A 16,243-nucleotide genomic window follows, 5' to 3' on the forward strand; every position below is an offset into this window, starting at 1 on the left:
TTGTAACGATTACAACTTCACAGCAGGGGCCGGGTCGCTGATAGGTTTCACACACTGCAACATCGCAAACAACATCGCTATTGCGTCACAAAACCGGTGACGTTACAGCGATGTCGTTTGAGATGTTGCAGTGTGTAAACCCAGCTTAACTCTTCAAGCTTTCGCAAACAAACACTTCATTTGTGATTTTTTTTTGTCATTTTTTTTTTTTTGTCTTCTGTTACTTGTTGATGTTGATTGCACCAATTTTTTTTTAAAAAAATGGTGCAAGTGTGTCATGAATTTTGCAGAAAAATCAGAAAGTCTTTTGAATTTGTTACTTTTACCTTTTTTGTGACTTTACAAAGAAAAAATGTATATGCTTCTATGAAAATGTCGCTAAATTTGCATAAAACATTTAGACATATAAAAAAATCAACCAGATCAGACTGGACAGTGTTTGTGTGAAAATTTTTATAGTTTGTAGAATTGCAATCGATGAATCGGCCACAAACATTGGGAATGCATAAACAAAACCCACATTACAAAACATTACAAGAACACAACAAATAAGTGAAGACATACAAAAGACTTTGAAAAGGTGCAAATTAAAAGAAGAATTGGAAACCAATCAGGTTAGAAACGCCAAAACCCAGACAAAAAAAAAAAAAATGACGCTAGTGCAAAATGAATCGCACCCAAAGTTTACAACTTACCTCTGTGCAGCGGTTTTCAAGACCGTCTGAGGGGTATTTATGTGATGAAATATCCTTCCCTGCACTATAGTCCCCTGAGGGTGGACAATGCTCTGCGCATTCTCTCTATGATGGGGGAAAAAAAATAAGTTTACAAAATAGTATAATATATATATATATATATATATATATATATATATATATATATATATATATATATATATATATATATATATATATATATATATATACACACATATACACACACATATACATATACAGGCACAACGATTTCTAAATACATAGGTTTTACGTGCAATACAATGTAGGAGAGTGGTGCTTCCAATTTATTATAGTTAATTGTACAATGCGGCTGAATGTGTTGGCGTTATAGAAAATTATTATTAGTCCTCAATATTCATGAGCTCTTGCTTCCCTGCCCTCACCACTGTTGGGTTAGATAGAGCTGATCATTGAGAGGTGTATAGCATAGCAGGAGCTCATCTTTTAGAGAAGTAGCAGAGCTGCAGCAGACAAAAACAGTTATTTCATCCAAATGACAGCAAGAAGACAAAAAAGTGACCTGGCTTGACCAGTTTGTCTATCGCCATTTTCCACTGCCCTCGAATTGAGAAACCTTTGATAGATTCCCTATAGGGAAAAAAAATCATATGCTATGCCATGTGGAGAACTGACTGAGCCCCCGCATGGACAGGTGCCAGGATCTGTTACTAGTGGACAAGTTGCCGCACACATACAATTTTAAAGGGAACCTGTCACCAGGTTTTTTCCTTATGAGCTGCGGACACCACCAGTCAGCACTTATATACAGTATTCTAGAATACTCTATGTAAGAACCCACGCCGCTCTGTATAGTGTAAAAATGACTTTTATTATACTCACCTAGGGGGGGGTCCGATGCGATGGGTGTTGCTGTTCTCGGTTCGGTGCCTCCTCCATCTTGTGCAATCACCGTCCACCTGCTCAGCCTACGTCAACCACACAGAGGCCTCCATTGCGATGAAAATGTGCATGCGCAGGAGCGCAATGGAGAACTCTGTGTGCAGGGCCGGCGCCAGCACCCGGCAAACCCGGTCAAATGCCGGGGCCCTGAGCTGCCGGGGGGGCCCACTCGCGGTGGGAGGAGTAGTGCACCGCTACTCAGGGGGGCCCGGTGGCCGCGCTGTCACCGCCCCCCGCCGAGGATCGAGCTTTCAATTGCATCGGCATCGCAGGTGCAGATACAATTGAGAGCAATGATGAGAGAGTGAGCGGCGCGCTCTCTCTCTTATCATGCTCCCCGCTGTGACTGTCGGCGTTCTTCTGACAGCTCTGCAGAGGACCGCGGTGACGTCATCACTGCGCGCCTGCTGAGAGGTCAGAGTGAGCGACAGCAATGGACGACGCGCCGAGGAGACCGGATCAGCGGGGGAACGAGGAGAAGTGAGCCGCCCCTCTACTGACACTGGGCTCCGCTGACTCACAGGCCGGCCACTACACAGCGGCACTAGTACACATAGGGGCCCGGCAGCCGCTCTGCAGAGCCGGCTGCCGGGCCCCTATGTGTAGTGCCGCTGTGTAGTGGCCGGCCTGTGAGTCAGCGGAGCCCAGTGTCAGTAGAGGGGCCCCTGACCTGGAGAGGCCGCCAGCCGTGTCTGAGCTGCAGCAGTGCTAGGCCTGACCTGCACAGAAGACGGATTAAGCCATCCTGCAGGACCTGCGATGATGTCACGCCCATGTGACTGTGTGGGAGGAGACACAGGAGGCCGGGCAGAAAGCAAGAGAACTGAATCCTGAAGGAGATAATAGACACATGACTGGTAATAAGAAAAGAGGGGACATGAGGGTGAGGGGGGCTGCAGGGTGAGTGCATATGAGGGAAGATGGAGTTGCAGGGTGAGTGGCATATGAGGGCTGCAGACTGACAGAAGGATGTGAAGGGGTGCAGAGTGTTTGAGAGGGGTAAGTTGGGGTACAGGCAGGGTGAGATATGTGGGCAGGGTGTGTGAGATATGGGGGTGTATTGTGTGTGATATGGGGGGTGCAGGCTGTATGGGAAGCAGTGTGTGTGGGATATGGGGGGTGCAGGCTGTATGGGGAGCAGTGTGTGTGTGTGTGGGATATGGGGGGTGCAGGCTGTATGGGGAGCAGTGTGTGTGTGGGATATGGGGGGTGCAGGCTGTATGGGAAGCAGTATGTGTGGGATATGGGGGGTGCAGGCTGTATGGGGAGCAGTGTGTGTGTGTGGGATATGGGGGGTGCAGGCTGTATGGGAAGCAGTGTGTGTGGGATATGGGGGGTGCAGGCTGTATGGGAAGCAGTATGTGTGGGATATGGGGGGTGCAGGCTGTATGGGGAGCAGTGTGTGTGTGTGGGATATGGGGGGTGCAGGCTGTATGGGAAGCAGTGTGTGTGGGATATGGGGGGTGCAGGCTGTATGGGGAGCAGTGTGTGTGTGTGTGGGATATGGGGGGTGCAGGCTGTATGGGGAGCAGTGTGTGTGTGGGATATGGGGGGTGCAGGCTGTATGGGGAGCAGTGTGTGTGTGGGATATGGGGGGTGCAGGCTGTATGGGAAGCAGTATGTGTGGGATATGGGGGGTGCAGGCTGTATGGGGAGCAGTGTGTGTGTGTGGGATATGGGGGGTGCAGGCTGTATGGGAAGCAGTGTGTGTGGGATATGGGGGGTGCAGGCTGTATGGGGAGCAGTGTGTGTGTGTGGGATATGGGGGGTGCAGGCTGTATGGGGAGCAGTGTGTGTGTGGGATATGGGGGGTGCAGGCTGTATGGGAAGCAGTATGTGTGGGATATGGGGGGTGCAGGCTGTATGGGGAGCAGTGTGTGTGTGTGGGATATGGGGGGTGCAGGCTGTATGGGGAGCAGTGTGTGTGTGTGGGATATGGGGGGTGCAGGCTGTATGGGAAGCAGTGTGTGTGGGATATGGGGGGTGCAGGCTGTATGGGGAGCAGGGTGTGAGATATGGGGGTGTAGTGTGTGTGATATGGGGGTGTAGTGTGTGTGATATGGGGGTGCAGGCTGTATGGGAAGCAGTGTGTGTGTGGGATATGGGGGGTGCAGGCTGTATGGGAAGCAGTGTGTGTGTGTGGGATATGGGGGGTGCAGGCTGTATGGGGAGCAGTGTATGTGTGGGATATGGGGGGTGCAGGCTGTATGGGGAGCAGTGTGTGTGTGTGGGATATGGGGGGTGCAGGCTGTATGGGAAGCAGTGTGTGTGGGATATGGGGGGTGCAGGCTGTATGGGGAGCAGGGTGTGAGATATGGGGGTGTAGTGTGTGTGATATGGGGGTGTAGTGTGTGTGATATGGGGGTGCAGGCTGTATGGGAAGCAGTGTGTGTGGGATATGGGGGGTGCAGGCTGTATGGGAAGCAGTGTGTGTGTGTGGGATATGGGGGGTGCAGGCTGTATGGGGAGCAGTGTATGTGTGGGATATGGGGGGTGCAGGCTGTATGGGGAGCAGTGTGTGTGTGTGGGATATGGGGGGTGCAGGCTGTATGGGGAGCAGTGTGTGTGTGTGGGATATGGGGGGTGCAGGCTGTATGGGAAGCAGTGTGTGTGGGATATGGGGGGTGCAGGCTGTATGGGGAGCAGGGTGTGAGATATGGGGGTGTAGTGTGTGTGATATGGGGGTGTAGTGTGTGTGATATGGGGGGTGCAGGCTGTATGGGAAGCAGGGTGTGTGAGATATGGGGGTGTAGTGTGTGTGATATGGGGGTGCAGGGTGTGTGACATGGGGGCAGGGGCGTAACTACCGCAGTCGCAGGGTTGGAAGGAGAAGAGAAGTACTTGTTTTTTATTTTGCTGCCTGCATGACACATGAAGGCCTGGAGGGGCCTGGCTCCATGATACATGGAGGTCTATGGGACTGCATAATAAACATGAAGGACACCTTATACATGGACTAGGGCTGCATTATACATGGAGGAGTATGGGGCTGCATAATACAAAATGATGATTTATGGCGCTACATTATAATACATATAGCACTATGGGGGCTACATTATAATAAATGGAGGAATATGGAGGCTACCTTACACATGGTCACACATGGGTGTGCGTTATAAAACATGGAGGACTGTGGTGCAGTATAATATATGGAGTACTATGGGGTGAATTATAATACATGGAGAACTATGGGGGTGCATTATAATATATGACGGGTTATGTGGGACCCTTTATATTATACGGAAGGCTATGTGGGGGCCATTATAGTATTTGGAGATCTATATACAAGGAGGACAAAGATACAAGTATGGGATGGGAATGTTTTGTGCTGAGGGAAAAAGGCTATTTCCCTCAGCACCCAGCTTTCCCATGCTCTGCTATACATCTCTCAGCACCCAGCTTTACTCTGTTATGGGAAAGCTGGGTGCTGAGGGAAAGATGGATATCAGAACATGGGAAAGCTGGGTACTGATAGAGGGATTTCAGATCATGGGAAACCTGGGTGCTGAGGGTAAGAGCCAAGTGTCAGCATCATTATCCTGTACCCCGAGTGTCAGTGTCATTATCCCGCACCCTAAGTGTCGGTGTACGTGGAGGGGGGCCCCGATCCAAATTTTGCACCAGGGCCCATCAAACTCTAGTTACGCCACTGAGTATTAATCACTGTATTCTACATGAGGGTGCCTACTGCTATCTGGCTCTGCACTGTGCTATATACAGGCTATGCTATATACAAGCTGTATGCTACATGAGGGTGCCTAATGCTATCTGGCTCTCCACTGTGCTGTCTGGGTCTGCACTGTACTATACAGGTCTGTGTACTACATGAGGATACCTAATGCTATCTGGCTCTGCACTGTGTTATGTAGGTGGTGTGTACTACATGAGGGTGCCTAATGCTATCTGGCTCTGCACTGTGGTATTTAGGGGCTGTGTACTACTTGAGGGTGCCTATTGCTATCTGGGTCTGCATTGTGCTATATGTGTGCTGTATACTACATGAAGGTGCCTAATGCTATCTGGGTCTGCATTGTGCTATATGGGGGCTGCATAGTGCATATGGGGGCTACATAATACTATATGGAGGACAATGGGGGCTTCATAACACAATATGGGGCTGCATACTACTATACCCCCAGAGTTGTATGTCCCCTCCACCCAGGTGCTGTATGTCCCCCCCACCCCAGACCTCTCTTGTGATGTATATACAGCAGTGTTAGTGTGCCCTATGTGCGGCCATGTCTGTTAGACAAGCCGGGAGGTGACTGAGGCTGTTGCCGGCTTCCCAATATTAGAAATATATATACAGGATAAATATATAAAAATAATGTGTGTGTGTATGTATGATATGTATCTATGTATGGCAGTGTATATGACTGTGTCTAGATTTATGTCTATGTGTTTTTGTGAATTTCTCTTTAAATAAGTATGTGTACGTGTGCCTGTATGTGTATCTGTGCATGTCTATGTGTGAATGGGGCCCACTGAGACAATTTCGCCCAGGGCCCACAAAAACCTGGAGCCGGCCCTGTCTGTGTGGATGACGTAGGCCGTGCCATCCACATGGGGCTGGGCAGCAGGACAGGGATCGCACAAAATGGAGTTGGTGCCAGACCAAGTGAAGCGACACCCATCGGACCGGACCACCCCCTAGTAGAGCATAATAAAGGTTTTTTTTTACATTATACAGAGCGGCCTGGGCTCTTATATACAGCATTCTGGAATGGTCTATAAGGGCTCACTGGTGGTGGCTGCAGCTCATAAGGGAAAAACATGGTGACAGGTTCTTTTTAGTAACAAGAGTTGACTTTGATTTTATTCATTTTTTATTTATTTTTTTAAATCTGGCTAACAGGAGGATATAAGTTAACATATTACACTATTACTACTAATTTAATCCCTTAGCAGCTCTATCAACAAGCAGAGGTAAGGCCGCTTTACACGCTGCGACATCGCTCAAGCGATCTCGTTGGGGGTCACGGAACTTGTGACGCACATCCGGTCGCTTTAGCGATGCCGTTGCGTGTGACACCTTTGAGCAATTTTGCATCGTTGCAAAAACGTGTAAAATCGTTCATCAATGACATGGGGGTCCATTCTCAAATATCGTTGCTGCAGCAGTAACGAAGTTGTTCCTCGTTCCTGCGGCAGCACACATGAGTACGTGTGACACCGCAGGAACGAGGAACCTCTCCTTACCTGCCTCCCGGCCACAATGCGGAAGGAAGGAGGTGGGTGGGATGTTACGTCCCGCTCATCTCCGCCCCTCCGCTTCTATTGGGCGGCAGTTCAGTGACGCAGCTGTGACGTTGCTGTGACGCTGAACGAACCGCCCCTTTAGAAAGGAGGCGTTTCGCCGGTCACAGCGACGTCGCAGGGCAGGTAAGTATGTGTGACGGGTCTGGGCGATGTTGTGCGCCACGGGCAGCAATTTGCCCATGTCGCACAACCAATAGGGGCGGGTACCCACACTAGCGATATCGGTACCGATATCACAGCGAGTAAAGTGGCCTGTAGTCCTCACCTGCCTAGCAGAGATAGTCATATCCATCAAGTTACATGACCCATGTAGCTAACCCAGTGCGCTTTGGTGACATATGCATGTATAGCACATAATGGCTGAAATCAGTGACTGGCTTCCTCTGCCAAGTGAATGAGCAACATAAATGTGCTCTTAACCCCTTCATGACATTCGTTGGATGAATCATCCCATAAACTGCTGTACATGTGCGGCACTGCAAGTTCCTGACAGAAGACCATCCCCTACATGGCAATCGCTGTGATTGGCTTTTCAATTCTGACCTACCAGCCAATCACAGCGTTTGACAATAAAATTTGTATAAAAAAAAAATCCAAGTGACATACTGTGATTGATCATGGGAGGGGATCATTGATGATGATGATGATGATGGGGGGGATCATTGATCAAATGGATGGGGTGATTACGCACACAGCCTTAACCTCTTCACGACACATTACGCACTGGGTACGTCATGGATCGTGTTAGGTTAATCCCTGCCAGCTGCCATAGACTTGTATGAGAGAACACTGATCGAATTCCACTCGCAGCATGCTGCGATTGTTTTCTCAGCCCTATTAGGGCTGAAAAAAAAATAAAAAAAAAAAAAATCGCCTATGGGAGCGAGCCCATAGAGTAACATTTTTTTATCGCATTCCACTTGCTCCATTTTTTTTCGCTGTGTGTGCTCAGCCTTTTAACTTTTCCTCTGATTGTTCCACGCCTGGTTTTGGCTTAGAAATATTGAGGGGAAAAAAACCCTCACCATAAACTCAACATGTGCACGCGGCCTTTGTGGTTCTCCCCAGATCATAGGCACGGCAAAAAGAAAGCGCTCTTTCTTCCCTTTAAACCAAAATCATCTACGGCAGCTCACACAAAGGGGTCAAAGTATTGTGCAAAACAAATCCTATGGAGTCCGTGTTAGTAAAAAATGTTTATATCTTTACTGAGTTCCGTGATTGAAAGTATATAAAAATCACCTCTTACTTGTCAAACAATTTTACCCTTGCAGACCTGTGTATGGCTATGTGCACATAGTACGTTTTTTGATGCATATTTTTGTGGAGTTTTGTCACAAGACTGTATGCAAAGCCTTATGCCAGCAAAGTCAATGAGAATCCTGAAGTGTTGTACACATGTTGCTTTTCTTTCCATTGCAGATTTGGTGCAGAAATAAATCTGAAGCATGTCAATTCTTCCAGCCCTTTTCCACTCCAAATGCATGAAAGTGTCAAAACTTGTTGCGTTTTTGGTGCAGTTTTCTGCCAAGAGCTGCAGATTTGGTGCAGAAATTTCTCAGTGTACACACATCGCCTAACAATGTCGGATAGCTTCATAGGTAACGCATTAGTGGAGCGGTCGTTGCTGGCTTTCGTTTTTCTCTTCCAGAAAAAAAAATAATAGCGCTGAGTAGTTTTATAGGTAGTGCATTAGTGCAGTGAACATCACAATTTTTTTTATGCAAGGTTTTTGTTTCTACGGATTTTTCTTTTAGGTTTTTTCTTAAGGGTATGTGCACAGGTTGAGTATTTGGTTGCAGAAATGTATGCACTATTTCTGCATCTCTTAGCAGGAAAAACGCAGTGAAAAAAGTAATGTTTTACAAATTAAAGGCAATGTGTGAAAATACACTGCAAAAATGCTCAAAGAATTGACATGCAGCAGATTGTTTTGTGCACGAAATCTGCAAGGAGAAAATACTCATGTGCATGACACTTCAGGATTCTCATTGACTTTGCTGGCATCAGGATTTGCTTGCAATTTTGTGACAAATCTGTACTCAAAAACACAACATGTGCACACAGCCCAAGTGTTTTGTGTTTTTTTTTTTTTCATAATTTTTAACTCCCCCCCCCCCCTCTCCTTTTTCTAGTAAATGTAATAAAAAGCACCCTTTACACACGCCCCACACAACACAAGTGTAAAAGAACTGCTTAGGCTGCTTTCACACATCCGGTTTGAGCACTGCGGCTCAATCCGGCTGTGAAACCTATGCAACGGATGCGGTGAATACACCGAAACCTTTGCATAAGTTTTTACATGCGGCCGGTCCGGTTTTTCCGGTTGCGGCACGCTACTGAGCATGCGCAGTGGAAAAAAACGCATGCGGCGGCCGGATGCGTTTTTTTCCGCATCCGGCATCCATAGGCATGCATTGAAAATGCGCCGCAGCGGCCGGATGCGGCGCGATGCGGGTTTTTTTGCCGGAGCAAAAAACGTTGCAGGGAACGTTCTATCCGGCCGCCGCATTTATTTATTTTGCCGCATCCGGAAAAAATTTCCCGCATCCGGATGCACCGCAAAGCCATCAGGTACAATCCGGTTACAATGCAAGTCTATGGGGATAAACCGGATGCGATACCGGATCCGGTTTACCCGTTTTTTTCCGGATTGTACCTGATGGGAAAAAACTGATGTGTGAAAGTAGCCTTAGGCTGCTTTCACACATCCGGTTTGTGCTGAGCTGCACAATCCGGCTCAAAAACCTATGCAACGGATGCGGCGAAAAAAACTGATCCGTTGCATAAGTTTTTCCATTCGGCCCGTCCGTTTTTTGACTGATGCGGCTTGATACTGAGCATGCGCAGTTCAAATAAACGCATCCGGCCGCCGGATGCGGTTTTTGCCACAGGACGCCACATCCAGTGTCCATAGGCTTGCATTGTATATCGCGCCGCATCGCGCCGGATCCAGCGCGATGCGGTTTTTTCGCCGCACAAAAAAGTGCCAGGCAACATTCCATCTGGCCGCCGTATGGGCTAAATATGCCGCATCCGGCAAAAACCGGACGCAACGCAAGGCCATGCGGCACAATACGGCGTTAATGCAAGTCTATGAGGAAAAAAAGCAACGGCGGCAAAAAAAACGGTTGCGTTTTTTCTGCAAAGCGCCGTATTGTGCCGCTCAGCAAAAACTGGATGTGTGAAAGCAGCCTTACACACAACCCCACTGGTTAGAAGAATAAATAAAAATGGCGAAAAAAGATGTTATTCAGCAGAGGAGACAAACACCATCATTGCCTCAGACACAGAATCATGCCGTGAGGAAAATCCCGCATTCCTCCATTTTTCGTCATCCTCCTCCTCATCTGATGAGGAGGAACCCCCAGCAAGGTGGCAACCCCTTTAGCAATTGATCCCATATGGACTCCAGCCCCTAAAATTTATCAGCTTGTTATTTGGAATTTCTTGGGCAGCTCAGGAATCTAATATGACACTACAAGCTTCACTGAAATTTACTTTTTCAATTACTTGTTCAGTGAGAATATAACAAATCTTACGGTGGCCCAGACAAATTTATATGCCCATCAATTTTTCAATAAAACTTCATTTGCCAGATGGACCCCTGTAAACGCAGCAAAAATGACATTTTGGATTTTTGTGCTGCATATGGGCCTAGTGAAAAACACAGAGCTTCAGCGATACTGGAGTACTCATATACTATACAGCATAACAGTATTCCGTATGGCCATGACAAGGACACAATTTGAAGCAATCTAATAATTTTTGCATTATAGTGATAATGCACAGTGTTGTCCCCGAGATGATCCCAACCTTGATCGTCTACATAAAATTCAGCCAGTAAAATTTGCTTAGGCGTACAAATCCCAAAAAGATCTGCATAGATGAATCTCTGGTACATTCCAAAGGAAGGCTAAAATTGCCACAATACCTGCCCGGTAAGAGGGTAACGTGCGGCATTAAACTAAACAAGCTCTAGGTGCCATTTTTCCAGGTACTTGCAGCTTAGAACGGCGATCCAGCACCACATGAGGGGGACTCCTGGTACAGTTTTCATCTACTCTTTTCCCTTGATAGGGACACTTCGGTCCCAGGGCCTGAAAGGCTTGATCTCATCTTTGTATACAAACCTACTGTCCGTGGGGAATCAGTGCCAACCTCTGGCAGTCAAGGAGAGGTGGGGGCTGCTGGTTCCGAACATGCAGGAGGATAACTGGGAGGAAGTCTTTGAATGGCCTACTAAAGGTCTCCTCATCAATTAACAACAAAATGATCCAAATCTATACAGTACACCAGGCATATCTTACCCCACTGAGGTTGTTTAAGATGCGACGCCAAGAGACATCAGAGGGTCCGTGGTGTTATGGGGAGGACGCTGACTTCGTCCATATGTTCTGGGGCTGCCCGGTAATCGCTGCCTCGTGGCATGAGGTGCTATAGCTTCTGTCCTCCCTGATACCTCTTGACCCATTACTCTGGCTGTTTGTAGTCTTGGATGAGGGAACCTGGTCTCATCCCCACAAAATATTTCTTCAGGAATCCCTATTTATGGCCAGGAAACTCATTGCCCTGAGATGGATGAGCAGTCAACTCCACCCCCCCTCTCCCCCTGACAGTGCGTACATGGGTGGAGCTGGTAAATGCAGTGTTTCCTTAAGAATGGACAGTATATCAAAATAGGGGTTGCCCTGAGAAATATTATAAAGGTCTGGGAGATGTGGAACTCCTCTCCTCTGACACTACCCGCCTAAGTGTAATAAGTGTCTGCATCGCCCGTTCGCTCTTCCATTGTAGTAAATATATTTTCTGGTATTAATGTTGAATGTTCCTCGGTTGGTGCCTATGGCAGAAACAGTCACTATGATATTGTTATTATGTGTTCTATGCTTTCTTCTTTTGTTCTCTTTCTCATTAAGGTGCATGTGCACCCCAGGTACCTGGCATATGTGTATCTCCGTACAGAATCCTTTTACAGTTTCATACGTAAGCATTGTACATGCTCTTATTTGTACCTGGTTGATCACTGGTACTTAATAAACAAATTAAAAAAAAAAAAACAACTGTACAAGAATACCTCAGGATACCCCCACAGGACAGTGCAGACGTGCGCGCTGTCTGCTGCTACTAGCAGAGGCAGCTTAAGGCTACTTTCACACATCAGGATTTTTCCCATCAGGCACAATCCGGGAAAAAACGGGTAAAACGGATCCGATACCGCATCCGTTTTATCCCCATAGATTTGCATTGTTACCGGATTGTGCCTGATGGCTTTGCGTTGCATCCGTTTTTTCCGGATGCGGCAAAATTAATTAAAGCGGCGGCCGGATGCAATGTATCTTGTAATGTTTTTTTGTCCGGCAAAAAAAACGCATCGCGCCGGATACCGCGATACGGCGTGTTTTACAATGGAGGCCTATGGACGCCGGATCCGGCGCAATGCGGCAAAAACGGATGCGGCTGCCGGATCCGTTTTTGTAAACTGAGCATGCTCCAATGTTTTAAAAAAACGTATCCAGCAAAAAAAAAAAAAAAAAAAAAAAACGGATGCAAAACGGATCCGTTTTTTTACGCATCCGGCATAACGGATACATTAAAAAACGGATCCGGTGGATAAGGTTATTACATTTTTCGCCGGATCCGTTGGATCAGGAAAAAAAAGGATTGTGCCTGAATACAGAAAACTGATGTGTGAAAGTAGCCTAATTCTGCAGCATTGGGACAGTGGAAGTGACTGGCTCCAGAGATTCAGCCAGCTGCAGAGCAGCGCCTACAAGCTGGAGAAGCAAACAGCTTGCAAGTGCCTGCTCTTACCTAGGAAACCAGCCACCTATGAGGTGACCTGTTGCAATGAGCTGTAACCTACTGAATGAAAAATGACATTGTTCCTTGTGTTTACAAGCGCTTTTCAATTTCAACAATTAGCAAGATGAGAATGCTTTTAATTCTATACGAAAAACAAGGAATTATTTTGCTGGTAGGGTTGAGCAAATACTTGGTAGCGGTTTCCTATTGTTTTCATATGCTTTCACACTCTAAGCACATTGGCATTATATTCTTATGGCGATACCTGCATGTAGCACATTTGCTTATCCTGGTAACATGTATGGGCTTAGCAGCAGGGCACATCATAGAAAGCTTACCCCAGTTTCTTGCTTGCTCCTAACATGTTCATTCCCGTTGCATTGCCTTTACCACCTCTTAGGTAAGGTTGTTTCCCTCTTTTCTCATATGTCCTACAGGGGTCTCCTGTACCATGAACAGTTCTGGACCGTAATTGACTGGCCTGTGAAAATAAGGAAATACATGCAAAAAACATTGATGTCCATGCACAGGGCACTACTACATGCGCAGAATTGACACAACATCATAAAGTCTCTGTAGTTCAGTATTAGGCAAGCCTAAAGTGGGCTTTACACGCTGTGATCTCGCTAGCGATCGTACCCGCCCCCATCGGTTGTGCGACACGAGCATATCGCTACCCGTGTCGCACAACCTCGCTTACTCCCGTCACACGGACTTACATGCCCTGCGACGTCGCTCTGGCCGGCAAACCTCCTCCTTCCTAAGGGGGCGGGTCGTGCGGTGTCACAGCGACGTCACACAGCAGGCGGCCAATAGAAGCGGAGGGGCGGAGATGAGCGAGACTTAAACATCCCGCCCACCTCCTTCCTTCCGCATAGACCAGACAGTAATATGCACCAAATTTATCAAGGTGGCCCATGCTAGTTGATAAACCTGTCCAATTTTAAGGGGAATCTGTCACCAGGTTTTTGATATATAATCCGAGAGCGGCATGATGCAGACTCCGAAACTGTGATTCCAGTGATGTATCACTTACTAGGCTGTGTGATGCTCAGTGTTTTATCAACAGGGGATTATCATTATTGGACTAGGTGTCTGGTGCCTCGTAGTCAACTGCTCTGTGTACCCCCACTCCCACCACTGATTAGCAGCTTTATGTCAATTTACAGTGTACAGCAAAAGCTGCCAAACAATGGAGGGGGTGGCATTATACAGGGCTCAGCATTCAGAACTCTACTAGATCTGCAGGAGAGAAAACTGTGATTGTATAAAAATTACAGCATGCAGAATCGGGGTTTCAGCACACACATTATGCTGCTCTCAAATGCAAAACCCTACTGAGAGATTCACTTTAAGGCTATGTGCGCACGTTTCGTACAGTCACTGCAGAAATTTCTGCAGCGATCTGAAGAGCACATGTGCGCTTTAATCGCTGCAGAAATGACTGTAGTGAAAAAAAAAAAAAGCCGATTCCATGCGCTCTGCCTGCAGCTCCTGCCATAGACAGAGCAGGAGCTGCCGGCAAAGCGCACGGAAGAAGTGACATGTCACTTCTTAGAACGCAGCGCTTCGGCAGAAGCCGAAGCGCTGCGCTCTAAAACGCCACGTGCGCACGGCCCCTGCACAATCTCCATAGACTGTGCAGGGGAGGCAGGACGCATGCAGTTACGCTGCGCTACAAAGCGCAGCGTAACTGCATGAATTACGCACACGTGCGCACATAGCCTAAGGTAGTCTACTCAAGCTTACAGTATCTATCAAAGTGTGCAGCACAATTACGGCGCATGTTCTTTGCACTGCGACCCACGGTAAGCCATGTCATAAAAAAATAGTCTAATACAGATCCTAAATATGGTGCAAGTCATGATGAACAGTTTTGTGGTGCAAACTACGCTAGAATTCTGGCTCTTGTGGTGCAAACTACGCTAGAATTCTGGCTCTTGTGGTGCAAACTACGCTAGAATTCTGGCTCTTTTCGCTTATTTGTGTGTGAAGGAGACGTAAAACAAAGTGTCTGCTGTATACAATTTGTAACGCACAGATGTAGTATAGGGCCACTGCCGTCTATGGATCCTGACTACACAAAGCACTATTACACCAGTGTATATGAGGATTTACCAAGCTACAACACAGACACACTGGACACTTGCCTTTTGTTCTGAAGCGTTTGAGTTGACAGCATCGTCATCTTCTATAGTGAGCAAGTTAATTTCACTACAATAACAAAAAGGAAAAAAAAAATGTAATATGCGTAAAATAAAAGTAATCTTAAAGTCATCATGCCACTAGCAGAAGACACCTGAAAGCCATGAGAAGATGGTTTTGTTTATTGGGCAGTAATGCGTTAACAGTCTTTCTGCACGCGGCCATTAATGACCTCACTAATGCCAGCACAAGAATGCAGGCTGGCGAATACTGGTGAGAAACAGAGGTGGCATTCATGACACACAGCGAGTAAGGCATTCATCCGTAGTACATACGGTATATAGAAAATCAGCCGGGAGTACAACTTATAGTTACTGTACATCTACTAGAGCTATTCTGCCAAGTAACGTCACAATCCAGCAACAGCAGAAAAACAAAGTGGTAAACATTATACGAGCTAATAAAACGTGAGCCAGATCGCTTAGGCCAAGTTCACATTTCCGTTGTTATGCATCAGTCACATGCTTGACGCATGTGACTGATGCGCTGTACAACAGATGACAAAGAACAGAATTGTCTTTGTCGGACTCCGTTGTGTGCGGGGGCGGAGCACGAGGGGGCGGAGTTCGGGTTGGGTGGAGCCGAGCGAGGCCGTGGCACTGAGGACGTCAGTGCCGCGGGGGCTGCAGGGCTGGGGACAGGTGAGTGTGTGAGTACATGCTAAGTGCGGAAGGGGGTGGAGCCGAGTGGGGAAGTGTCAGGCTCCCTGCACAGCCAGGGGAAATATCAGGTAAAAGCAAAGCACTTTTTGCTTGGTTACCCGATATTTCTCTTGGATACCAGCGTACACCGCTTAGCGCTGGCTCCCTGCACCCGTAACCACTGTAAATATCGGGTAACTAACCAAAGCGCATTGCTTGGTTACCCGATGTGTATCCTGGTTACGGGGGCAGGGAGCCAGAGAGCATGCGCAGCAAAATCCTACGGATTGCGCTACTCAAAAAACGTTACAGGATGCATTGCTCCCGCCCGGCGGTCAGTTAAAAAAATGACTGACCGCGACGCAGCGGATGCAACGCAGCATCATCAGTCGCAATCCGTCACTAATAGAAGTCTATGGGGAAAAACTGGATTCCTGCAAAATATTTTGCAGGATACCGTAATTTCTCTAGGCGACGGATTGTGACTGATGCAAAACAACGGAAATGTGAACTTAGCCTTAGATGCATCTGTCCCTATAGATGAGACAGGCCTTATATAAGAAGAATAAGGGACACCCAGGCTCAGCTTATTTATAGCCTTTCTCCAGTTTGAGCAGTCATATCCCTGCGTTGTGGCTAGATACTTAGAAGTGTGCATACCTGGGAAATATTTATCAAAACAAGTGAAAGAGTACG

At 47.3% G+C, this 16,243-nt stretch overlaps 1 protein-coding gene across 3 annotated transcripts in view; it reads right to left on the reverse strand.

The window, feature by feature from the left end:
- Positions 1 to 16,243, reverse strand: part of SENP6 (SUMO specific peptidase 6) — a 213,981-nt gene that overhangs the window by 152,300 nt on the left and 45,438 nt on the right. For all 3 annotated transcript variants that reach the window (XM_075340189.1, XM_075340188.1, XM_075340190.1), the window contains exons 3-5: positions 14,852 to 14,915; positions 13,040 to 13,182; positions 696 to 800 (exon numbers count right to left, since the gene is read on the reverse strand). In XM_075340189.1, coding sequence (XP_075196304.1) covers positions 696 to 800; positions 13,040 to 13,182; positions 14,852 to 14,915 — 312 coding nt within the window. The remainder of the gene's footprint in view (positions 1 to 695; positions 801 to 13,039; positions 13,183 to 14,851; positions 14,916 to 16,243) is intronic.

The sequence above is a fragment of the Anomaloglossus baeobatrachus genome, chromosome 3 (assembly GCF_048569485.1).
Source record: "Anomaloglossus baeobatrachus isolate aAnoBae1 chromosome 3, aAnoBae1.hap1, whole genome shotgun sequence".
In the NCBI taxonomy this organism is placed as follows: Eukaryota; Metazoa; Chordata; class Amphibia; order Anura; family Aromobatidae; genus Anomaloglossus; species Anomaloglossus baeobatrachus.